At 44.9% G+C, this 22,012-nt stretch overlaps 1 protein-coding gene across 2 annotated transcripts in view; it reads left to right on the forward strand.

Annotated features, from left to right (window-relative positions):
• kif26ab (kinesin family member 26Ab) overlaps window positions 1–22,012 on the forward strand; it is a 65,896-nt gene that overhangs the window by 36,050 nt on the left and 7,834 nt on the right. Inside the window, exons 1-7 of one of the 2 annotated variants that reach the window (XM_086127814.1) lie at window positions 11,450–12,165; window positions 13,898–14,081; window positions 17,634–17,849; window positions 18,760–18,853; window positions 19,779–20,041; window positions 20,770–20,953; window positions 21,558–21,717. In XM_086127814.1, the coding sequence (XP_085983940.1) occupies window positions 12,149–12,165; window positions 13,898–14,081; window positions 17,634–17,849; window positions 18,760–18,853; window positions 19,779–20,041; window positions 20,770–20,953; window positions 21,558–21,717 (1,118 nt within the window). In that variant the 5' untranslated portion in view covers window positions 11,450–12,148. Of the gene's footprint in view, window positions 1–11,449; window positions 12,166–13,897; window positions 14,082–17,633; window positions 17,850–18,759; window positions 18,854–19,778; window positions 20,042–20,769; window positions 20,954–21,557; window positions 21,718–22,012 lie in introns of those variants that run through there. The other variant, XM_086127813.1, reaches the window with a different exon arrangement.

The following is a 22,012-nucleotide window of genomic DNA, read 5'->3' on the forward strand; positions in this document are numbered from 1 at the left end:
CATTGAGGTGGTCCGTTTTTCCCTGAAGCCATATTGATTCTCACTTAACAGCGCATGCTTTTGTATAAAGCTATCAAGTCTGCGAGAAAATAGTTTTTCTAATATTTTTGAAAATTGTGGTAGTAGTGATATTGGTCTATAATTTGTAAACCGATGTCTTTCTCCACTTTTATAGATTGGAATAACTTTAGCAATTTTCATTTTTGATGGAAAGATACCAGCTTTGAATGACAGGTTGCATATGTGCGTGAAAGGTCGCACTACATATTCTATAATCTGCTTTATTATTGTCATGTCAATATTAAAGCAATCAGTTGACTTTTTATTTTTAAAAGTTTTTATAATATTTGATACTTCTTCTTGTTTTACAGCAGTAAGGAACATCGTGGAGGAGTTTTTTTCTACATATCTATCTATTTCAAACAAGTTTGACACCTATGCCATACACGGAGCAGCAACACATACAATCAGAGCATATAACAAAACTCACAGGCATATCATTTCTCCGTTCTGTGGGAAATATTAATATTAAATCATCACTGAAGAGTGATCTTCTTAATTTACGTTGCATCTCTCCTCAGTGCTGCCTGTTATATTGAAGGCATCCTAGTTTGAATTTGGACTTGGCTGTAAACTATAAAAAGCCATGAAAAACAGTCACTCGACGATGAACTACAATATCGCGGGGCTGCATTGTACACACTTTGACTTCACCGCCACTGTGTGGAAATGCTGCGGGCTGTGCAGACTGCAGTGGTGGCATCCGTGTTGCGAGGGGTACGGCTGGGACAGCTGTTTGCTGGAATGTGACCCCGGAGGAGTGTCAGGAAGAAGTGGGTTTATTGTACCTGCCCTGCAGCTGCTGCCCAGGTGAGTGTTGTTTGCTAATGACTATGATTGCACACAAGGAATCCTCCCGTACGTGTGGCAGGAAGCCATTCAGCGTTCGTTCTTGTGCACACTCACTTTTGTGCTTTTGTGCCTGTGCCTCGTCTTGTTAACTGCTCCGAGTAACCATAGAAACATGTCGTTGGCTTTTACAGATGAAAGCTGACAGATTTTTTTATTCAGTGGACGTTAGGACATTCGAATAGGCCTCTCCACATCGCTAGATTGCAATTTAGTCAGAAGGAGGGATAAGAATCTCTTCATCTGTCAGAAGTGTGTATAGAAGTTATACACATTTATTTTTAACAGCCTGGCTGCAGTGTGATTGACAGTAGAGATCATGACATCTGACAAGTAGGCGGCGCAAATGATACAGAGTATAGAGGTCCACCGAGTGAGTGTGGACCAACATGGTAGGAATAGAAGGATGGACCAACGTGCCAATGTGCTGGTAAATTATGTATATCGGAAAGCCAGCTCAGGATCGATTCTAACAGGATCAGGAACTGGAGATGTGCAAATGTGGGCAAGACTACTAGATTTAACACTGTAGGGCCGTTGATACACAACGTTCACCTTACTTGTCTTGATAATGCCTCAGTTATGTTTGCAGTTGCCGTCTAAGTTTTCCTTTTGTTTCTTGTGTCTGCACACTGGCCTTTAGATCTCTCAAAACTATTTTTCTATCCGCTCTATCCCTCGCTCTCTGCTGTGCAGTTTTGCATAGTTGAGGCTGGACTGTTTGCTCCCTGGAGGTGAGAGGGTAATGGTTGTGTTGTCAAGCCACCGCAAGATGGATTCCTCCACTGGGGCAAGAGTGTGAGCAGAATGTATAGCGTAGCAGAAAACACACTGCTGAAATGCTGGCTCTCTTTTGAGATGCTAGTGCAATGTTAACACAGACGCCTCTAAACCACCTGACAAATGATTCGTATCAATCTGTTGAAAGCCAGCGCTCATGCCCAGGGCAGCGAATGGTACATTCACAAGTATGGAGTGAGTGATATTTGAGATGGGGTGTTTGCTCTGCTGTATTTATAATTTTTTTCCCCACAATTGGACTGCTATTTTACTGCTATAATCAAAATGGTGGAATTAATGGCTGCTTACTGTGCAGTGCCAAACACAAATGGCTGCACCAACCGAGGCTGCGGAGGGGCTGTTCGCGCAAATACACAGGTGTGATTCCATCCAAGCCCAGCTGGCTTTCGCTAAAGCTGACGTGTTGATGGAGATCCGGCCTGCCCTCGTTGTGTCAAGGACAAATCTTCCAGCAACCCTCATGTGGTTGCTAATCCACCCAAAGCTCGTCATGTTTCTCACTGAACAGTTGCTAAGGGAGCATCGCCTGTTCATTGCATAGATAATTCGGATTAGGATTCTATGTTGGTGCTACTGAATTTGATGCATACTTTGTGCGAGTGTATCTTCCTGCTTGAATTACGCGGTGTGATAATTGCCCTGCAGTGGTAGGCAGACGTGTGCTATTGTGACAGCCAGTAGGGTATCACTTGCGCCTGTCATCACCAACCTGCAAGTGAGAGCCAAAGCGGAGTGTTTGGTGCGGCTTTGCGTGTGCGCTCTCTCTCTTGTTCCCCCAGATAAACCTCTGAGTCAGTAAGTCTGTCTGGCCCACTCACATAGCCTGCAGAGGGTGGATGTCTGACAAACAAAAGAGCTGAAGTGCTGACGTAAGGCTATGTGCTCACCCCTGGTCTGTGTGGACTAAACCCCTGTGGGGAGAGGAAGAAGCGCGGCACTCCTTATAGATTCCTTTTACTTGTGGAGTCATGAGAGGACTTTTGTACTTGTCACCTAACATAGTGATGCCTTTGTCCCATTATATGTAATGGAGGCGATAAAAACATCAAAATATGTGTGGCTGGTTGGACGTGGGAAGAAAAGGTCAAAGCGTTCGCACCACTCCATTTCCAGCCCACATAAAGCATTCACAACTCAACTGAACAGTGGATCAAATGCCCAAGGGGCTCCGTGATTAGCACATAAGGACGTGGTTCTTCCAAACAATAGGTAATTTTTGCTTGCTGTGGCAAATCTTGGCCTTGCCTGCGTTTCCACCCTGGTGAGTGGATTTAGACTGATGGTGACAGCATGGCCGGCGGAGTCAGGGCATCAATGTACAGAAAATAATGCTTTTTGCTTTCTTTCTTTACTGTGTGTAGCACACCAAAAGAGGTTCCTAAAAGTATTCTGGAGTGAACGAGTTGTTGACCCTTAAATAATGACAAAAAAGAAAAACAGAGTCAAGCCTTACTGATTTACTGGAAACAGTTCGGCTATGTTGTTACTCTGAATGGATATCAGATCTCGGTGTCAGTCAGTGACAGGTGTCATGCAAATGCACAGTTGTGCTTTAGCCAATGCAAGCTGATATGCATTTGTGGAATTGTGCGACCTATATGATGTGCAAATGCAAAATAGGTCCCATTGGCCTCAGATCACGACCTGGCTTAATCTGGTCCCATTTACAGAAACAAACATGGCTCGCGACAGACTTTTCACCCATCACTGTTCAGTATGCAGCGTCATCATGGCCTTCTGTTCTCTATGAATTACTGATAGCTGCCTAATCAGTGCTTGTCGATTGACTTCGCGAAAAGTTTCTCTCGGAAAAACACACACACACAACATGTTGATTAATTAGAAAGTCCCAGCTCAGACTACCACTGAGGATAAGAATTTTGTCATAATTAATCTATTTTGGTACAAACCATCACCTTGAAGTCCAGTAATGAGGGTGCATCAGAAAAAGTACTTCTTAGGCAAATAGTCAAGTCAAGTCAAGTCAACAGTATTTATAGAGCACTTTCAAACAGCCATCGCTGCATACAAAGTGCTGTACATGGAGCAATTTAACATGCACAATAAACAGTAAGACAAATCGGTAATAAAGGCGGTAGAAAGCACCAAACAGTAAAACCAAGAACAAATCTAAGTCATGCTGAGTCGAATGCCAAAGAATACAAGTGAGTTTTGAGGAGGGTTTTGAAGATGGGCAGCGAGGAGGCTTGCCGAATGTTCAGTGGGAGGTCATTCCAGAGAGAGGGACCAGCAACAGAAAAGGCTCGATCCCCTCTGAGCCTCAGTTTAGTTCTTGGTACTTCTAATAAAGTCTGGTCCACAGACCTGAGGCGCCGGGCAGGTGTGTAGGGGCGGATGAGCTCAGAGAGGTAAGGTGGCGAATGTAGGTAATGAAATAGACTCTCATTATCACATAACCTTGTTCGTATAATCTGTTTTTTAGACTTGTGCAGTGTCCAACTAAAAGTTACACAAAATCTTTTGTCCCCTCCCCTTTTCTAAATGCAGCAGTATTCTATCATCTGTTCATAACCCAATACGTGCGAGCTGGCAACCGATGCAAAAAACAAAACAAAACCAAAAACAAACCAATTTACTGTTACTGTGTGTGTGATACGGGATCGTCTTCTTGACTTCAGAATATACTTGTAGCATGGCTCTTCTTCGATGGCTGAATATTCAGTGTTTTATCTTCATGCTGTGCTATCTTCCCCTTGATCTTTTCCACTTTCGAATCTGCGACCACTGACATGACAGTATGGCTTCTTTGCAGCAGAGTTGAACGCCTGCAGCCTTTATTGGGTTGCCTATTCACTCAGATATACTGTACACATAAACACATGTTCAAACTCTTCTCCCCTTATTGCCTTGTAGCCCCGTGGACCCACTGATTAATCGCTGAAATGATCTTAGCAGCCCACAGGCCACTTTGTTGTGAAAGCCTTTTAGTGGACATTCAAATAAATAACCACTGGGTGTCTCTCCTTGGTTGCAAGTGATTAATGAAAAAAAAAAAAGCTGTCACTTCCACAATCATCACACACCACTCCCATACATCATATTTTTCCGAGAAAAACACATTCCCTTGACTCCTGACTGTCAATGTTATTCATGCATTGGCGAGGTGAGCAATGCAACTCATCATCAGGTTTTCAAGGCAAGGTGTGGGTGGCAGTGGTGGATGAATCCGAGTTCAGCATGTGTACCAAGTGTGTGAAGTCATTCCAGATGATTCCCTGCAGCCGTGGAGATCAGCACAGCCGAAATAACTGGTGCAGAGTGCGCAGGAGCAGGGTGTGAACGGCACAGGAAGGGATGAAAGCAGCTGTTAATCTTTGTCAGCGGTGCCAGGGCGGCTCGGGGTGAAGGTGAGGTGCTGGGTGAGATAAACTGCAGTCTGCACAAGCCAAAGAGAATATGTATTCATTATCATCTGTCAATCATCGGATGAAATTTTTTTTTTTAACCCCCCCTAAAAAAAACATGTTGTATCAAGTTTGATGTAATAGCAGCACATTGAGCAGACAGCAACTGATGTACAGAGCTACATTTTAGTCACTTGCAAACAAAAGGGGGTCAAAAGCTAAGGACTTATCCCTGACTCTCATTGCAGGTATTTCCAATTCTTTCCTCCGGGGCTTTGTATTGCCTCCTTCATCTCATCGACTGATAATTGGGTCCTACCGAGCTGGTGCCCTTTTCTTTGTCTGCTCCTCCATGACTGAATGTTCATCCTATTTCAGGCCGTATTACTGAAAACAATAAAATGAACTGTAAATAGAACTATAGCCCCTGACTTTTGCCCCCAAATGTCCCTCATTTACTGGTCTTAAGCCCTCATTAAGATGGTTGTCTAGTCAAGAGAGCTTTGTGGCCTGGGGGGCTTTACGAGGAGAGCAGGAAACACAGACAAAAGCCAGAAAGTTACAGCAAGGAGCGTCACACATCCACATGGTGCATTCAAGTACTCAAATCATTCCCCCTGGAAACACAAGTATCATTTGAGTACTTTTGTGTCCCTTTGTCTTCATCTCAGTATCGATGGCTCGATGCAAAAGAGATACACTGTATGTTTTCTCGCCATGTTCATACAAGCTTGTGTTCATCCGACTGATTGCACTTTATTTTAATCTGCCATTACACCAAACCAGGTTGTCCTGAATATTGATGAGTTTTTGCACCAACTGTTCAATTTATTCTTGGCCAACTGGGGAATGCCATTTTTGAGGGGGAAAATAAGATTCCAAGGTGGCTGTGTCAAAGCCACAGTGATCAATTTTTCCTTCTCAGGCATAAAATTACAGTAGTGCTGCATTGGTGGAGCCTCACTGGCACTGAGCCATTACATGAGAAGATTCAGCTGCTCTTTCTCATGGCTTTTCTTCTTCAGTTTACTGTAAATGTCAGGGTCTTTGAACTGTTTCTTACATACCATCATCACAATCTTTCATCTATTCATCATTTTACTGTCATGCGTACTTCTTTTGATCATTTTACTCCCTGTTTTTATATATTCACTAATTTTTAGAGGTATCTTGCATGAGGAACAAATGTGGGTTGTCGTTTGGTAGCATGAAACAAATGTACTTCGTTAATTAGCCAAGGACTGATGCAGAGGTGCCCGGTTGTTATCATTAAACATTCTCAGATGCATTGACTCAATCGCGGCAGGACTGTTCTGTTTGCCTGATGAAACGTTTTTCCTCTTTTCTGAGCGAGCTAGGATGGGACCAGCCCACTCCAAACTTCGCTGTGAAACATTTGAAACTTCTCAAGGTTGTCACACACCGAGTGATGCAATGAAACAGGACAGAGCTCTTGCTTTTATTCTCACCCTTGTCCTTTCTCCGGAGCAAACATCTTCCTTGACGGTCACTTGATCTTTCTTTGGCTTAAAGAATCTCAAAAGCCGATACAAGGCTACAGGAGTGGGTAGATTCGACAAACGTACTTCAGTAAGAGTGCTCTCATTTATATATGACTCAAGTAAAAGAAAAATGAGTCCTCCTAAAAATGATTTGTGCAAGTAAGTGTTCGGTGAAATGACTGCTCGGTCAGTAACTTGTCTGAATTGTCCAGTGATCGGTTCATTTCTCTTAGATGGATGAATGATATCCACAGGCATTATTTAAGATACAACCATTTGGTATTTGTCAGACAAGAACAAAAAACTATAAATACAACACTTGTTCAACACCTTGTGGAAACAAAAAGGTTTTCAAAGGCCTTTGTGCAAAAATGTTTGGTACGTGCTGGGCAGGATATTGCCCGGTTTTACTAGACATCACATCCCTCCCTGTCCGCTTTAACTGGCATTCATTTATCTGTTTCTAATAAATCTTAGCCTGGAGGTGTCGGGCTTTTTCCTGTGTAAACTGACACTGGAGAGATGACAGACGATGCGCATGCTGGAGAAAAACAGGCAGGCAGTCCAGTTAGAATCTTGGGAGTGATAAGATTCACTCAGCAACAGATAAGAATGTTCATTCTCCCTTTCCATTTTAACATATATTGGGCTACCGTTATTTCAGAATGGTTGGAAAGATGTTTTTCTTTTTTTCTTGGTTTGTGAAATATCGACTTTTGAAAGTGTAATAACAGATGCTTGCCACTTTGTTGAACACTCCAAGTATGAATCGCTGTGTTTATGACGTCGTGGTCTTTGACGTTGGTTTTTGTGAATTAGGAAAAGGAAGAGGAAGTGAGAAAACAAATGTTTATACTGCTGGTCTCATGATTGCAGGTGAGCCGTCATAAAGTAGGGTCATAAAGCTCACTTTATGACCACATCACACACATTACAACAAAGCATTGAGTCTTTTCTCCAATGTCTGTTATCCCCCAGTGTACCTCGTGTTTTGCTTTTACAAACCCAAAGACTCTCAGCTTGTATGGAAATGTGTTTCACCATTTAGGAGCAACCGATTCAAAAGTTCTGTCACCTTCAGTTTTGAATTTTGTACTACGTACGACTGGTAGAAAGCAGTCAACTGATTGCAGTGTACTGGCGGAACAGTGAAAAGACACAATATCAATCTATATAGTATGCAGGTGCTTGACCATGGAGGTCCCCATAAGTGACAATTCGATTTGGTGTCTTGGTGTAAATAGGCTAAAACAAAAGTGATATGACTGAATGTATGTGATCTTGACAGAAGACTGGCAAGCAGCGTTTTGAACTAATTGGAGGCAGTCTAGTTTTGTTGAGACGGGTGAAGAGAGAATTGCAGTCGTCGAGATGTGAGGAAACAAAAGCGTGAATGATAATTTCTAGCTGGGAATGAGATACAGTGGTTCTGAGTTTGGAAAGGGTTTTGAGGTGGAAACAGCAGTAGCATGGCCTGATTAAATATAACCCCAAGGTTTCTCGAACAAGGTTCTAAGGGACCCGAAGCAGCTGACCAATTTAGAAGCTAAAATGTCAGGGGCATCAATTAACACATCGGTTTGAGCTGCATTTAACTTAAGAGACTTGCTAATCATCCAGTTTTTAATTACTGCCAGACAGTCCTACAGTACATTTATTTCATGTGTCCTGTCAGGGTTAAATGAGAAATCTAACTGAAGGTCATTCATGTGGAATGAAACATCTTCAAAATAGCTGATTACATCTTGAAGAGTGTGGAAAAAAAAGACCCTGAAAATCTACATCCTTAGTAATGAAAAAATTCTTGAGGTTAAATTATTTGTTGGGAATTGAACAAGCAATCAGAACGTTTGAGAGATTTAGGATCGGCATTGCAGAGGGTAGTTGTTTTTAACACAGGGTGTGTAATGCCTTTTAGTTATTGCCACCGATACAAGAGCGGGAGATACTATCAATTGTGGATAACAGGGGGAGCTAAAGGGGAAAGCAGTGCCTTGGGATGTCACTTTAGTGAAGGTGAGGAAGTCTGTGAAGCGTGAGTGGGAGTGGTGTACTGTAAACGGTCAGCCATGTTGAAGATGTAAATCTTTACTGGGTCGCATTTCTCACTTGCCACAAAGTCTTGGCTGTATCTACTGTATGAACTCGTGAACATGTCAAGAATGCTGAATCGCCACAGAAGTGTGGCATCGCTCGGGTCATGTTATGGGTTGAAGTGGCATTGTGACATGCAGATTTGTCACATATTTGGATAGGAGCCGTACTCGTCTGCATTGTTTGAATCTGGTGCATTGTATGTGGCTCTGCTTTATTTCGTGCTGCATTTATTTTATTCTCTTACACATCTTTGAGCCAAAAGGGTGTTTGATCGTGTCAAGGGCAGCCCATCAATAAGACAGTGTGTAGTGATTTTAGCTCAGGGGAGGTTTCCTCCTATTGATTCTCCAAAACACAGCACCTTACCTGAAAGACTCGCGCACATCCTCCTCAGTCAATCCTGAGCTTCTGCTGATATGGCACATTCGCAGCTTGATCAGCTAACAACATGGTTTTCCGAGCCATTAGGACAATGCCTTAATAAATCCAGGACAAATTCAGAATGTCTCCAAATGCGAGCAAGTCTGAGTCTCTGTCCAAATTCACAGGCTGCATCCTCCGAAGGGCGCATTTTCGCTTACATTTTTCGGCTGCATTTTTTGGCTGCACTTGGTTTCAGAATTCTAGCAAGACAATTCGCAGGCTGGGTCCTTCGACGTCTTCAGAGGTTCCTCCTCGTGCAGCTAGTCTACGTGGACTGCATAAACCGTGGAGGATTTAGACATTCTTAATGTGAATTTGGACACCCCGTCCGGTCGAATCGCAACCGAAGTGACGTCATGCGTCAAAAAATGCTGCCTTCGGAGGCCCCCGCCTGTGAATTTGGACACAGCCTGAATCCTTGTGCTGTACTCATTATCACTGCACAGTGGCGAGGCTGGCTGGAGCTCAACATTCCAGTCTCCATTCATGAAGAGCCATGCTGGACGGCTAATCAGCCTCACCGTGAGCGTGTGCTGTGCACAGTCTGATATCGCTCTCACTGATCTGATCTCGGCATGTGTACAAAAGGAACAAAAAAGGGAGAATCGCCGAAAGGAAATGTCAAGGATAGTAAATGTGGCCAACACAGTAATTAGCTGCCGAACAGGCCTACCTGAAGATCTGTACAGCTGGCGTGGGCAACACAGACATATTTGCGCAAACAAGGTAATGGCTACAAGCAACTAATGATTCTCTGAGGCTGAAGAATTTCTCTCGTTAATTTGACATTGGCTGAAAAGCGGGCTGGCACCATTACTGATAGCGTGCAAAAGTGAAGGTTTGAACGGGGGGGGGGGCGTCCAAACACTGCCACTCCACTCATTCTCTCTGCACCTTTCTTCCCCACTGTGACTCCTTCGGCAAGCGAGGACACAATCCTGATGCTTTTGAACAAAGAGGATTTTTTTTGGTCTTCTTTTGTGTCATTTCTTTACGCAGCAATCATATCTGAGGTTTGTTCAGTAGGACACAGTGATGAAGCCAAAATGCTATCAGGCATATTTGTGACCGCTCCCAATTATGACGTCATCTTGACATAAAACGCTTGGAACCTCACCGAGGAGAGAAGCATTAGTCTAATAATGACCGGTTAGTCTGTCAGTGTGGCCAGTGTTCACATTAGTATTGTCTTCCATGTGGATGCTTGGCAATCAGGACCCGACAGGATACGAGGGAATTGGAAGCATGTGGCAAAGCTCGAGGGAAGCGACGACTCCTGCACTTTGAAATAAGCCCCTGAGGCAAATTAAGTTGGACACGCTACAAAACAGCACAGAGCAGCGTGCGGAGACTTGGAGGAAGCTAAAGGTTACGTGATACATCAAACCGCTTCATTACAATTCTGTGCTCGGCAAATAGGTAGGCAGGGGTCGGGATGATTTTCCCTTCTCTGCTTCCATAGTCAATCCATCCAAGTTCATAAAAGGGGCACTGTGTCAGAAGTGGCGAGGTGCAGAGAGAGAGTGCGTATATTTGTGCTGAATGTTCTTTCATCTGGCAGCACTCACAACCCACTCTGTCGGACGCTCTCCAACAAGACTGGTTGGTTGGCGGCCCAGGGAGCTCCGTGCTAAATTGGCAGCCCGGGGAATATGGGGCGCTCTCGCCCTGATGCTCGCCCACGCGCAGGCTTTCATTCTCCTTTTTCTACCCTTGACCGTTGACTGACTGCACTCATTCTCACCGTCCAGCATCAATCTGTCCCTCAATGATGTCACTCGTTCAATGTCTTTGTCATCTCGCTCTAATTTAGTCGCAACGATGCTCCTTCAGGTTATCCATCTAGGTGCTCGTAAGTACTTCCTTCCTGATATGTGTGGCCGGTCCTTTTGATTAATAACGCCTACGTCCTACGACAAAGACAAAAAAACAAATGTGCATATAATATAACCACACCACTAACCACACCAACTCACTAACATGCATGTACTGTAGGCATACTAACCAAATCTGTTTGAAGTGTGAGACCCTAAAAGCAGAGGGGGCTCCTGTGTGCATTAAGTATTCATCTGAAGTGCGGTGGGGTGCACGGCATGTGTGTGCGCGCACGTTGGTGTTATAGGAGCCAACGTGCGCATGTATGCGTGTGTGTGTGAATGTGCGCGTACATAGAGAGAAAAACGGTACTCCCAAATTGCGCTGCAAGCAGCCAGCAATCGAGTGAGCTGACACTCAGTCTGGCTGTCGAAGGGAAAAGGGGATGGGCTGGGCGGGAGAGAGAGAGAAAGAGGGCGAGAGAGAGAGAGAGAGTTGCATAGCAGGACAGCTGCCAGAATTTCTCCGGTCGTGGAAGGAGCGAGAGGCAGACGAGGAATTCTCCTCATTCTCAGCCAGCCAGTGGAAATCTTGCAACCCAGTCAGGCATGCTGATTCCTGCATATGAGCAGCACAGACTGGGAAGGACGTGGTCTTCAGAATCAGCAGCCACACCACCACAGGGGATTAACCATGCAGCCTGTGATGTGACTGCAGAATGGATGTGAATGAAGGGGCGCAGAGAAAAACTGTGTGGAAACTCTTGCTGGATTCTTGAATCTTTGGATGTCGGCTGAACTTTTTTTCGGGGGCGGAGGGATGGAAAGCTTTTGAAGTGCGTGAAAGAAAGAGATGCTCAGTCTGGTCCTGACCCCTCATTTCGTCCTTCCAAGCAGCCCTGCAGACTACCTGAACACACACACACTGGGTACTCTACCTGTTCGTCCATTCTGTCCTGCGCTTTTCTCCCCCATTCAGTTCTGAGCTTGCCCACGCCTCCCCCTCCTCTGCATCGTCTTCCCTCTGTGAAATCAGATGGACCCTCTATGATTGCCATCGGAGTGAAAAGGACCCCGGCGCCCCAGCTGGCGAGTGGACCCGCCTCGCTCTATTCTCGCCACACTGTGGCAGCATATAAATTGTTCAAGTAATGGAGAATGCTGACAAAACAGACATGGACCGCAAAGTTGAACTTTATCAGGTGTCTATTTGCTGACTATGAGCATCCTCTAGATAATGGATTGGAAAGAGCTGTAAGTATACACCAAAGCGTTGCCTTTAACTTTATTTCCTTTGCAGTCGATGCAAGCAGATTTTAGTCTGACGCCTCGTCTTGACTTGCTTTGATCATTCATTCCAAATTACACACGTGCCAGCGTCGTTGCCACAGTGAACAGGTGGAGAAGCTGCCTGAGTCTGTCCTCACAGCTTATTTTCCATTGACTGATCATGGCCAAGAAAGAGCGCTGAAGGTAGCGTCAGCGAGAGAGGAAGTGGCAAGTCATTCATTTCCTCTTGTGTTTCCTGCCCATTCATTGTTTGGGTGAAAAAGCCATAAATAACATTTTTTTTTAATGTCCTTCGCTACAACTACATGTGCAGCAGTCTGGATGCGGAGCGTGAATTAAGCCTATGATTTACCGCCTTCCATTGCGAATTCACCACACGGGTCACAACCGTTCTAAATCAATATCTGCATCTCGCTATTTCCTGTTGCTTTTTGATGATGCATGACAAATCTTATCGCTGATGCAAAATAAGAGATGCAAGGATGGGTACATTTATCTTGACGCAATGGGCTGTGCTTGCTTATCAGTCCACCTATTGCATAAATCCACGTGTGCTCCTGTGCTTTTTCAACCTTTCCTTCGTTTCACCTCACGTTCACCTCCACCGCCATCATTTTTTTTTCATCCACACAATCCAGCCGGCATGCTCTCACACATCCGCAACTCCCCGGGGAGAACCTTCTCCCGTAGCCCTCTTGGATGCAATAATTATTCCATCAGCCGGCAGCGTGTTACCTGATTGTGCTCAAGGGCTGTCGCTGCAGGGGGGGGGGGGGCGTACAGTGGAGAGGTGAGGGGATGAGGGGAGTGTTGAGAGGGTAAGCGATGGTGGTAGTTGTCACTCCAGGACACAGGGAGGGGGCTGCGTTTTTGGCAGTGGCCCACCCAGTCCTGTCCGGGGGAGCTCTGAGAAGGACTAATGGGGCTTGCTTGTTGGAGTTCATACACACTTCTGTTGCCTCTCCCATGTGGCCTCCCAACAGTAACTGGAGTGCAGACAATTTCAGTGAGCTTCGCTCTCGCTGTGAGCTTGCATTTTCAGATGCGGTATTAGTTGATCCAAGCGGTTACCATGCCGGAGTCTATATCAATCAAACGTTTGCGATAATTGGTGATGAGTCTTTCACATCGCTGTGGGGGAATTTTGGCCAAACTCCGCCATATTGGAGGGTTTTCTACCATGAACTGACTGTTAAGATCACACAAATATGGTTTACATATACAGTTTTCCTCCCATTATGATTGCTAGTTTACTTGGTTAGGCTAAAGTTGCCCTGGGGGGGGGGGGGGTGTTAAATATATGACTAGGCTCTGAAGAAGATGCATGACAAAAATATCTTTCCTGGTAATGGATTCTTGTGAATTTGCTCTCTTGGGAAAACAAAAGAACTTGTTGGCCTTCTGGTTGTCACACAATATGTTTTGTCTCTTGTCTCAAAACACACTGAAAAAATGTAAATCTTGACAAATTATCAATAAACTCAATTGACTGCCTGTGCTTATTTAAAGTCCATCCATCCATTTTCCGAACCGCTTGATCCTCACTAGGGTCGCGGGGGGTGCTGGAGCCTATCCCAGCCGTCTTCGGGCAGCAGGCGGGGGGCACCCTGAATCAGTTGCCAGCCAATCGCAGGGCAGCTTATTTAAAGTCTTTTTTTAAAAATATATGACATTCAGTGTTCTTGTTTCTATGCAGGGCAGCTCAGAAGCTGAACCTGTCCTCCAAACGGAAGAAGCAGCAGCCTTCCCTGCTCCACCCACAGGAGCCCTCCATCTACCCCACCAACTTCAGTGGCATTCTGCAGGTTTCGCCCCCTGCTGCCCCACCATGCCTGCTCCGCGCCGTATCCAAAGTGAAAGAGAATCCTGGGATGGGCAAGGTGAGAGAGACATCACCACCGCCATGTGCAGCCATTTGACGCATGGGCCACACATCCGAGCCCAAACGCAATAAAATACAAACATTCACACACATTGATAGCGCAGAGCCCATTGAAGGCGAAATGCCTCTTCTAGCTTAGCAGTTAGCAATTTGCCTTACAGGAAAGGAATACAGCAGAGTACTTAGAAGAATGCGTTTTCATATCATTGTGCTGTTTAGAAAAGCCAATAAGTATAAATGTACAGTCCGAAGTTGATAATCCTTCTATTTAGTTCTGTGGGTGGCAGTAGCGTACATTTCAAAGTGAAAAATTCTGGCTAAAAAGCCACACTTGCCATCTTCTGTGGTTTCAAAAAGGATAGATAAAATACTTTGGAGACAATCTTGGATCAAAATGTCACAAGATCTACTTTTGTTCATGCCACACCCCTCTGCAATGTTTTGTGAAGTACTGGGACTACGGTATTCCTGCACACAAACACAGCAGGAAGCCGCCTGCCTACAAGTAAATAAATCCGGAGTCGTGAAAACATGACATCATCGCCGCACTTGACCGAGGTAAATAGACGCAAGACAGGAGGGGTGAAGCTGGCTTGAGACACACCGGACGACATGCTGAAGGCCAAACATTCCCATTGTGATCAGTCTTCAGGAATCCACTCATTTGTGTGACCAGAATTCTTGACTGGCAAAAAAAACAAAAACAAATTGTGAATCTCATGTTGTATCAGCAACAGGTTCTCAATTTCTATGTCAGCTGCTCTGTACGCCGATGAAAGCCAAACTGGTAGCGATGGGGCAGGCATTAAAGTAAGCTGTGTAAACACATCACTCTTCCTCTGTGGTTTATTGGCCATTGTTTGTCTGAGCCGGCATCCTGTATTTATAAAACAGAAGTCCCCGAACAAGATTCGGTCCCACCTGGGTAGGAAGCGCTTGCTTTTTTTGTGCCAGGTATCCAGACGGTCTCGCCATTTATTGTGAATTTCCCAGTGTGACACACTAAGTCTGTGTTGTAAACAAGCCCAAAATTGAGGTAAACTGTGCATCTGTCCACCCAAAGGGGTTGTTTCCAAAGAGGTGATTAACATTTATGGCCACTGTTACAAGTGTGAAAAGCTCGATTCCAAAGCAATTGCATTTTTTTGTTTTGTCTTTTTGCCCACCTAACTTTCAATTGTTGATTGACCAAGTAATAGTAGTGCCTGGACCCACCAACTTTCTCCTGGCTAGGTCCTCCCTTCTTTTCAATTGTTCCACTGTGGGTCATGGCAAAAGTAGGTCACATCTACTTTTGACTTAGGCACAGTGTTGATTGCCAAACCGCACTAATGGACTTGTTAGGGGATCTACGAGCAGCGAACCAGGGGCCATTAGCACAGCATTCTGAGGTGTGAAAGTATTGGAGCCATTCCTTTGTGGCCTTCAGCATGCGATCTTTGCCAACATAAATAGAGTTGAGACATTTGCTTGGCTGGCAGCCTCTGTGTGAGATGCTGCAGTTACGTGGAAGGCCTCTTTAAATGTCACAGCAAATGTAATTTTCTCAACATATGCACATGCCAGTCATGGCAACAGCTCCCCTGCTGAGTGGAAAAAATGCACTTTGCAAGAAAGCGATTTCCAGCCACATTGTTTTAGAGCTCTGCTGCCCGAAGTGATGTCGTTTTTATCGAACCGTAGTTGGAAGAAGAATGAGCTTTGTGTAGACTTAAAGACCCTAGTCTGGGCCACACTGGTCAAAACGTCAGCTAGGATGAAGCCAATACTCATCTCCAGCTGGGCATCATGTTAGATACCTCCAACATGTGTGTTGTGTGTGTGTGTGTGTGTGCGTGTGTGTGTGGTTGAGTGCTGGGAAAGGGGATTGGGACATACAGTACAAATGCATGATCTGGGCTCGAAGGTGGACTCCTATTGCCCACTTCAACTCGAAATCATCCATTTTCTTGCAGTTCCTTACAAATGTACTTCGCGCGTGCCGATCTCCTGCATGGATTCCAGCGAGTCTGGTATGCTTTCGGCACATAGACCTGCACGGAATTTAAAGGAGATGAGGGGAGCCACTTCAATTAGCTGGGAATCAAGTTGTTCAGTCCCACAACGGCGCAAACTGCCATTTCTAATTGCGCCTGACTGAAAAAATGGCAATAGATAGAGAGCTCCACCCATGCACACCATTAGACTGCACTTTGTGCTAGACTTACGCTTGGCACGAAAATAGAGGCCTCATATAATACCACCACTTACAGGACACATAATAGAGCTCCATTAAAAAACAAATGCAGTTTTTTTTAAAAATCAAAAATGGTTTTATTGTAGGGCGGCCCGGTAGTCCAGTGGTTAGCACGTCGGCTACACGGTGCAGAGGTACCGGGTTCGATTCCAGCTCCGGCCTCCCTGTGTGGAGTTTGCAAGTTCTCCCCGGGCCTGCGTGGGTTTTCTCCGGGTGCTCCGGTTTCCTCCCACATTCCAAAAACATGCATGGCAGGCTGATTGGACGCTCTAAATTGTCCCTAGGTGTGAGTGTGGGCGTGGATGGTTGTTCGTCTCTGTGTGCCCTGCGATTGGCTGGCAACTGATTCAGGGTGTCCCCCGCCTGCTGCCCGGAGACGGCTGGGATAGGCTCCAGCACCCCCCGCGACCCTAGTGAGGATCATGCGGTTCGGAAAATGGATGGATGGAGGGTTTTATTGTATTTCTTCAGGCTGCCATAGCACAAATGGGGCGACACTCGCAGACACCATATGCTCTTCAATTGCGCAGCACAGTAGCAGCAGGAATTACTGCATGTTATATTAAACTGGCACCCCTTACCCTTAGTAACCATGGTGATTAGATGGACAATATCCTTTGTGATCATATATAATATGGTCGGGCATGACCTATGGAATGTGCTAAGGTGAACCCCAAATTTGTTGTCTTTGAATGTAGATTTTCCATTTTGCAATCACAAACAGCTACAGGGAGAGGGAGGTGAAGTGAAGTAGGAAGAGTGAAAAGGTGTTATGGGTGGGGGGATTATGCTTGTGCACTCCCATGCTGGTGAGCTTCCCATCGTCCAGAAAAACTCCCCGCTGGAGCGCTAATCCTCTCACATGGCACTTGCTTCACAGGCATTCATCTCCACCACTCTATGCCTTGACTTTCAATGCACACCTTGCCGCCTCGCACTGACACCATTAGGCATTAGGCTGACCTACCGCGTTTGCCAGTCAATGTTGGATTGAGCGTTTCCATGGAAACCTTCGGTGTCCATCAACCCTGATACGGATGATGTGATGTTAATGCTCAGTGTGGCACTAAGCTTTCCTTTTGGAGCCTGAGCTATATTCAGAATGCCTATATAATTTATTCTCGTTTGTCAGCACTCGAAGCAAAAAAGATGGTCATTGTAGCCTGTAATTTTTCTCCCTCTGCGGTGAATCTGAAAATGTGTTCCTGCAACCCTCTGTGTAGTCGCGCCTGACCATTTTTCATGCTTTATTTGCTTTATAATTGAACCCCGTCCTTTTGTCCCTCGTGCTATTTGTTTTCCTCTATGCTCCAGGTCAAAGTGATGATGCGCATTTGCCCGTCTTGGGAGGCAACCGACTCGTCCGAGTCTCAGTCGTTCTTGAAAGTGGACAGCAGGAAAAAGCAGGTAACCCTCTACGATCCCGCATCCAGCCCTCCGCACTCAAGTTCAGGACACAGACGCTCCGCCACTGTTGCTGTCCCAAAGATATTTGCCTTTGATGCAGTTTTTACCCAGGACGCCTCACAAGTAAGTACATACTGTGTATGTCATTGTGCGTACGTCTGAATTGTTTTTGAAGGTGTCTTGTGGTGCCTTATTCTCTCAAGGGTAAAGGAACATCTTGTAGCTGACAGGGAGTGGCCAGGGTCTTAAAAAAAATTGTTGCTCTTGGGTCAGGGGGCACAGTTACCAGTGTGGGTCGAACAGCCGGGCCTATGAAGCCATCTGGGGAATGGTTTGAATTCACTCTAGTCATATCTAACCTCGCTGCTAAATCTAATCTTAGCCCTTCCCTGGGAAGAATACCCACTGACACTAAAGACAAAAGGTGAGATACATGTTTCGCACATGGTGGAGCACCTTTCTACCGACAGTGCTGAAAACAAGCACAATTGTGAAGCATTCCAAAGGTTCCCCAAGTTGTGGCGTCTTTTTAATAAATGCAAGTGCAAATATGAGTATCGTTACTCAAGATAGACATCATCTTTGTAATGGAGAGAGATCCTTCATCGTTCTCTCTCCTTGCAACAAGTGTTTGCTTAAGTAAGTTGCTGATAGTTTAAGCCTAAAACGTTTTCACGGCAGAGCTGAGGCCAACGTGCTGAGATGGTGCCTCTGGGACCGCACTGCTGGTGGCTAACAGTATCAGCAAGCTGCTGTGCTGTTAGAAGCCTTGTTTGCTGTATGATGTATGGGAAGAGGGGGGGGGGGGGCTCTGCTGCACGAGCGCCGCCCCAGAGGGCCTATACTAAAACAAATTGAAAAAAATGAGTAACGCATTAAAGCATGCATACATGAAAAAGCAATAAACAATACTAAAGCCATTCACAAGACTTGGTTAACCGATGCCAAAGAAGTGTTCATCTACTTGATGATGGATATTGTTGGCTCCGATGTGGCTGTAAATTGATTTAACTGCTGGATGTTTTTTCCCCAGGCTGAGGTGTGCTCAGGTACAGTAGCGGAGGTCATCCAATCAGTGGCGAATGGCGCCGATGGGTGCATCTTCTGCTTCGGGCAAGTTAAGCTTGGTAAGGTCCCGCACTTAAAAATTGGGTTGAATGATAAATAAAAAGTAATCTATTACTTTTTTTCAGTATTTTTTTCTTTGTCTATTTTGCGATTGCAATTTAATACACATTTACGGCTCTTAAATTATTTGAAAGTCTTTCAGTACAGTTTGAAAACAATAGAATCACAGTGTAACATGTGTAATGTATTAAGATGACCAATGAACAACACAAAAATATTGTACAGTATAAAAACGTGCACTCATGACAGCTCATAACAAGATGAATACAGTTCACTCCCATTTCATGTGTTAAAATTGACCTTTGAAAATTCCAGATTTTTCAGGATGCCACTCCGCTAAAATTATATAACAGCATAGGAAACACGGAAGTGACCAGCTAGGTGAGCAGCACGCACGCGCGTCTGACAAAACTGCCAATCAGGCAAAATAATGTGCGGGATTCAAATCCGCGGGATTTAAATTCAAAACTATGCAGTAAAATTCATCCAAATGATGAAAATACTTTATTACGGTAATAATACATAAAAAAAAGAAAGAAATACTGTGACTGCAAACCTAGAAACCGTGATAAAGGGGGGTTTACTGTAAATAATCTATCTGACTAGAAAAATCATATAAACAAATCTGTGGCTTCATGGAACAATGATACATAAACACATGGACTGCACTTCTTCAGCAGTGACACTAAAAATAAACAGATAAATAACAAACTAACACACACACACACACACAACCAGTAAACTTTAACTTTTTAACTTTCACCTCAACTCGATTGATTTCCAAAAACAATTCCACGCCAGTGTGTTTCTGACCCTTTCATAATATATTTTGATTTTATTTTCAGAGTATTTTTTTCTTCAATCCATAACAGTCATTTTAATACCTGGCCAGCAAGTTATTGATTTACTGGGCCCTTTTCATAGGGAAGACATACACGATGATCGGCAAAGACAGCTCCACTCAGACCTTGGGCGTGGTGCCCTGTGCCATCTCCTGGCTATTCAAGCTCATCAACGAACGCAAGGAGAAGACAGGCGCACGTTTCTCCGTCCGGGTGTCTGCAGTGGAAATCTTTGGGCAAGATGAGGAACTGACGGACCTGCTGTCTGACGTATCGACGGGGAGCCAGCAAGAAGGCCAGTCGCCAGGCATCCATCTCAGAGAGGATCCCATTTGTGGCACTCAAGTAAGAAGAGGGCGATATTTGTAGGGGGGGAATTGGAATTGTTCCCTTCGATGAACCTTCAAAAATGTTTTGGTTTATCTTGTTTGTTTTTTTTCTTCTCCCAGCTATTGTTATCAGTTGTACTCAACCATACATGTCTCTGGCTCTCGATTTCCACCAAAGCCATCTGTGCCTTATTGATGGCTTTCAACTTACCTTTGCATTGACTCCCTTGTCAGCATCCATCAGCATCTATTACCTTGGTGCGAGAGCACTTCTAAGCACAATGGAAGTGTTATTGGGGGATGGTGTCGGTTTGAAAAGCCACTCACAGGTGTTGCTGTCAGACGTTTTGGGTGAATGTGGATGTGCCCCCTACTTCAAAGAGAGCTCTTCTTCCGCTGAGCAGCCACATGGAGGCTCCTTTCATATTTCCTTCTCTGTCTCGTCCAACTTCATCATCGTCATCAGCATCATCCTCATCCCATGGTGAAAGGCTTACCTCTGCTTCCTACTGCACCATTACCTCTGCTAATCGTCCTCCCTCTGTGCACATATCTGCCCTTTTAATTGCTTTTGAGACCCAAGCAAATGGGCAAAAATGTGCGCTGGGTTCCAATTAACCAGTTTCCCTCTTTGTTTCTGTCCTTCCTGTCCGGTCTGTTTTTTTTTTCAAGCGCCATTTGGTTTCTTTTGCTCACCATAGTGTTTTCTATGAAACCCTCATCCCCACCAAATCCCTTTTACAGCTTCAGAATCAGAACGAGCTTCACGCCCCGACAGCTGAGAAGGCGGCTTTCTTTCTGGATGCTGCCATAGCAGCCCGCAGCACCAGCCAGCCCAGTGCAGAGGAGGAGGAGCGACGCAACTCGCACATGCTGTTCACGCTGCACATTTACCAGTATCGCATGGAGAAGAGCGGCAAGGGAGGAAGTTAGTGTCATTTTTTTGTAGCTACTGTAAAACTCACTGGCACGGGGGGTTGCTCAAATGTTTTAAGTGTGAACACTGAAAACCAATTAGAAATGTGGACCAACAATTAGCATAACATTGACATATAGCTTACTCTGCATCAACTTATGATAAGAAACACAGAAGACGATGGTCATGAATCAAAATGCCCTTTTGCCAAGTACTGTTTTTCCTGGTTGTAAAAAATTAACCGACAACCCACTTTAGGACCAAACCTAAATTTGGAAACCCTTTCTTGACAATTTCTCACAAATTTTAGCGATTTGATGCCTGACAAGGCAATGTTTTGTTGCTATTTCTAAATGTAACCCTTTCATGCACCCGGTAACCTGATAACATGATAAGCTGTTCACTGTAGTAACCTCTGTCCCTGAAAGTGTTAATGTGGTGTGCTTGTTTCTTTAATGAGATACACATCTGGGATAAGGTTGAATCACTCCGCATTGATAGTCAACTGGTCTAGTCTGGCTGTATAACTCATCACATGTATTAACAGTGTGTAAGGAACTTTGCAGACGTGTACGTGTTTTACTCGCTGCGTTCCTCTCCGACGTTTGCCCTTTAGTGTCAGGTGGGCGGAGCAGGCTACACCTCATCGACCTGGGGAGCTGTGAAAGAGTCTTGAGTAAAAGTCGAGAAGGGGGAGGCGGAGCGTGTCTTTCTCTGAACGCATTGGGGAATGTCATCATGGCTTTGGCGAATGGAGCAAAACACGTACCTTACAGGTAAGGCTCCTCAATTACTCACAGACGGCATGCCAAGTGTATTCCATATGTCGTTGTATCAGGCGAGTCCCTGCGCGTTCCATTCTCCCGCGACACGTGTTCTATTCGTTTCGTTTGTTAAGTTCGCTTCTGATGAAAGCCTTCACCGCTGTTGCAGTGATTTATAGTTTGGCACCGAGTGTGGCTGGCAAAGATTTATTAATGGCACCTTAAAAAGAATTTATCTTGGAGAGAGTTTTAAAATTATGACAGCTCACTTTAATTGTCCTTGGAATTCATGACAGAATTTACGACA

Source organism: Hippocampus guttulatus, chromosome 13 (assembly GCF_054856545.1).
Source record: "Hippocampus guttulatus isolate MCC_2025c chromosome 13, RoL_Hgut_1.0, whole genome shotgun sequence".
NCBI lineage: Eukaryota > Metazoa > Chordata > Actinopteri > Syngnathiformes > Syngnathidae > Hippocampus > Hippocampus guttulatus.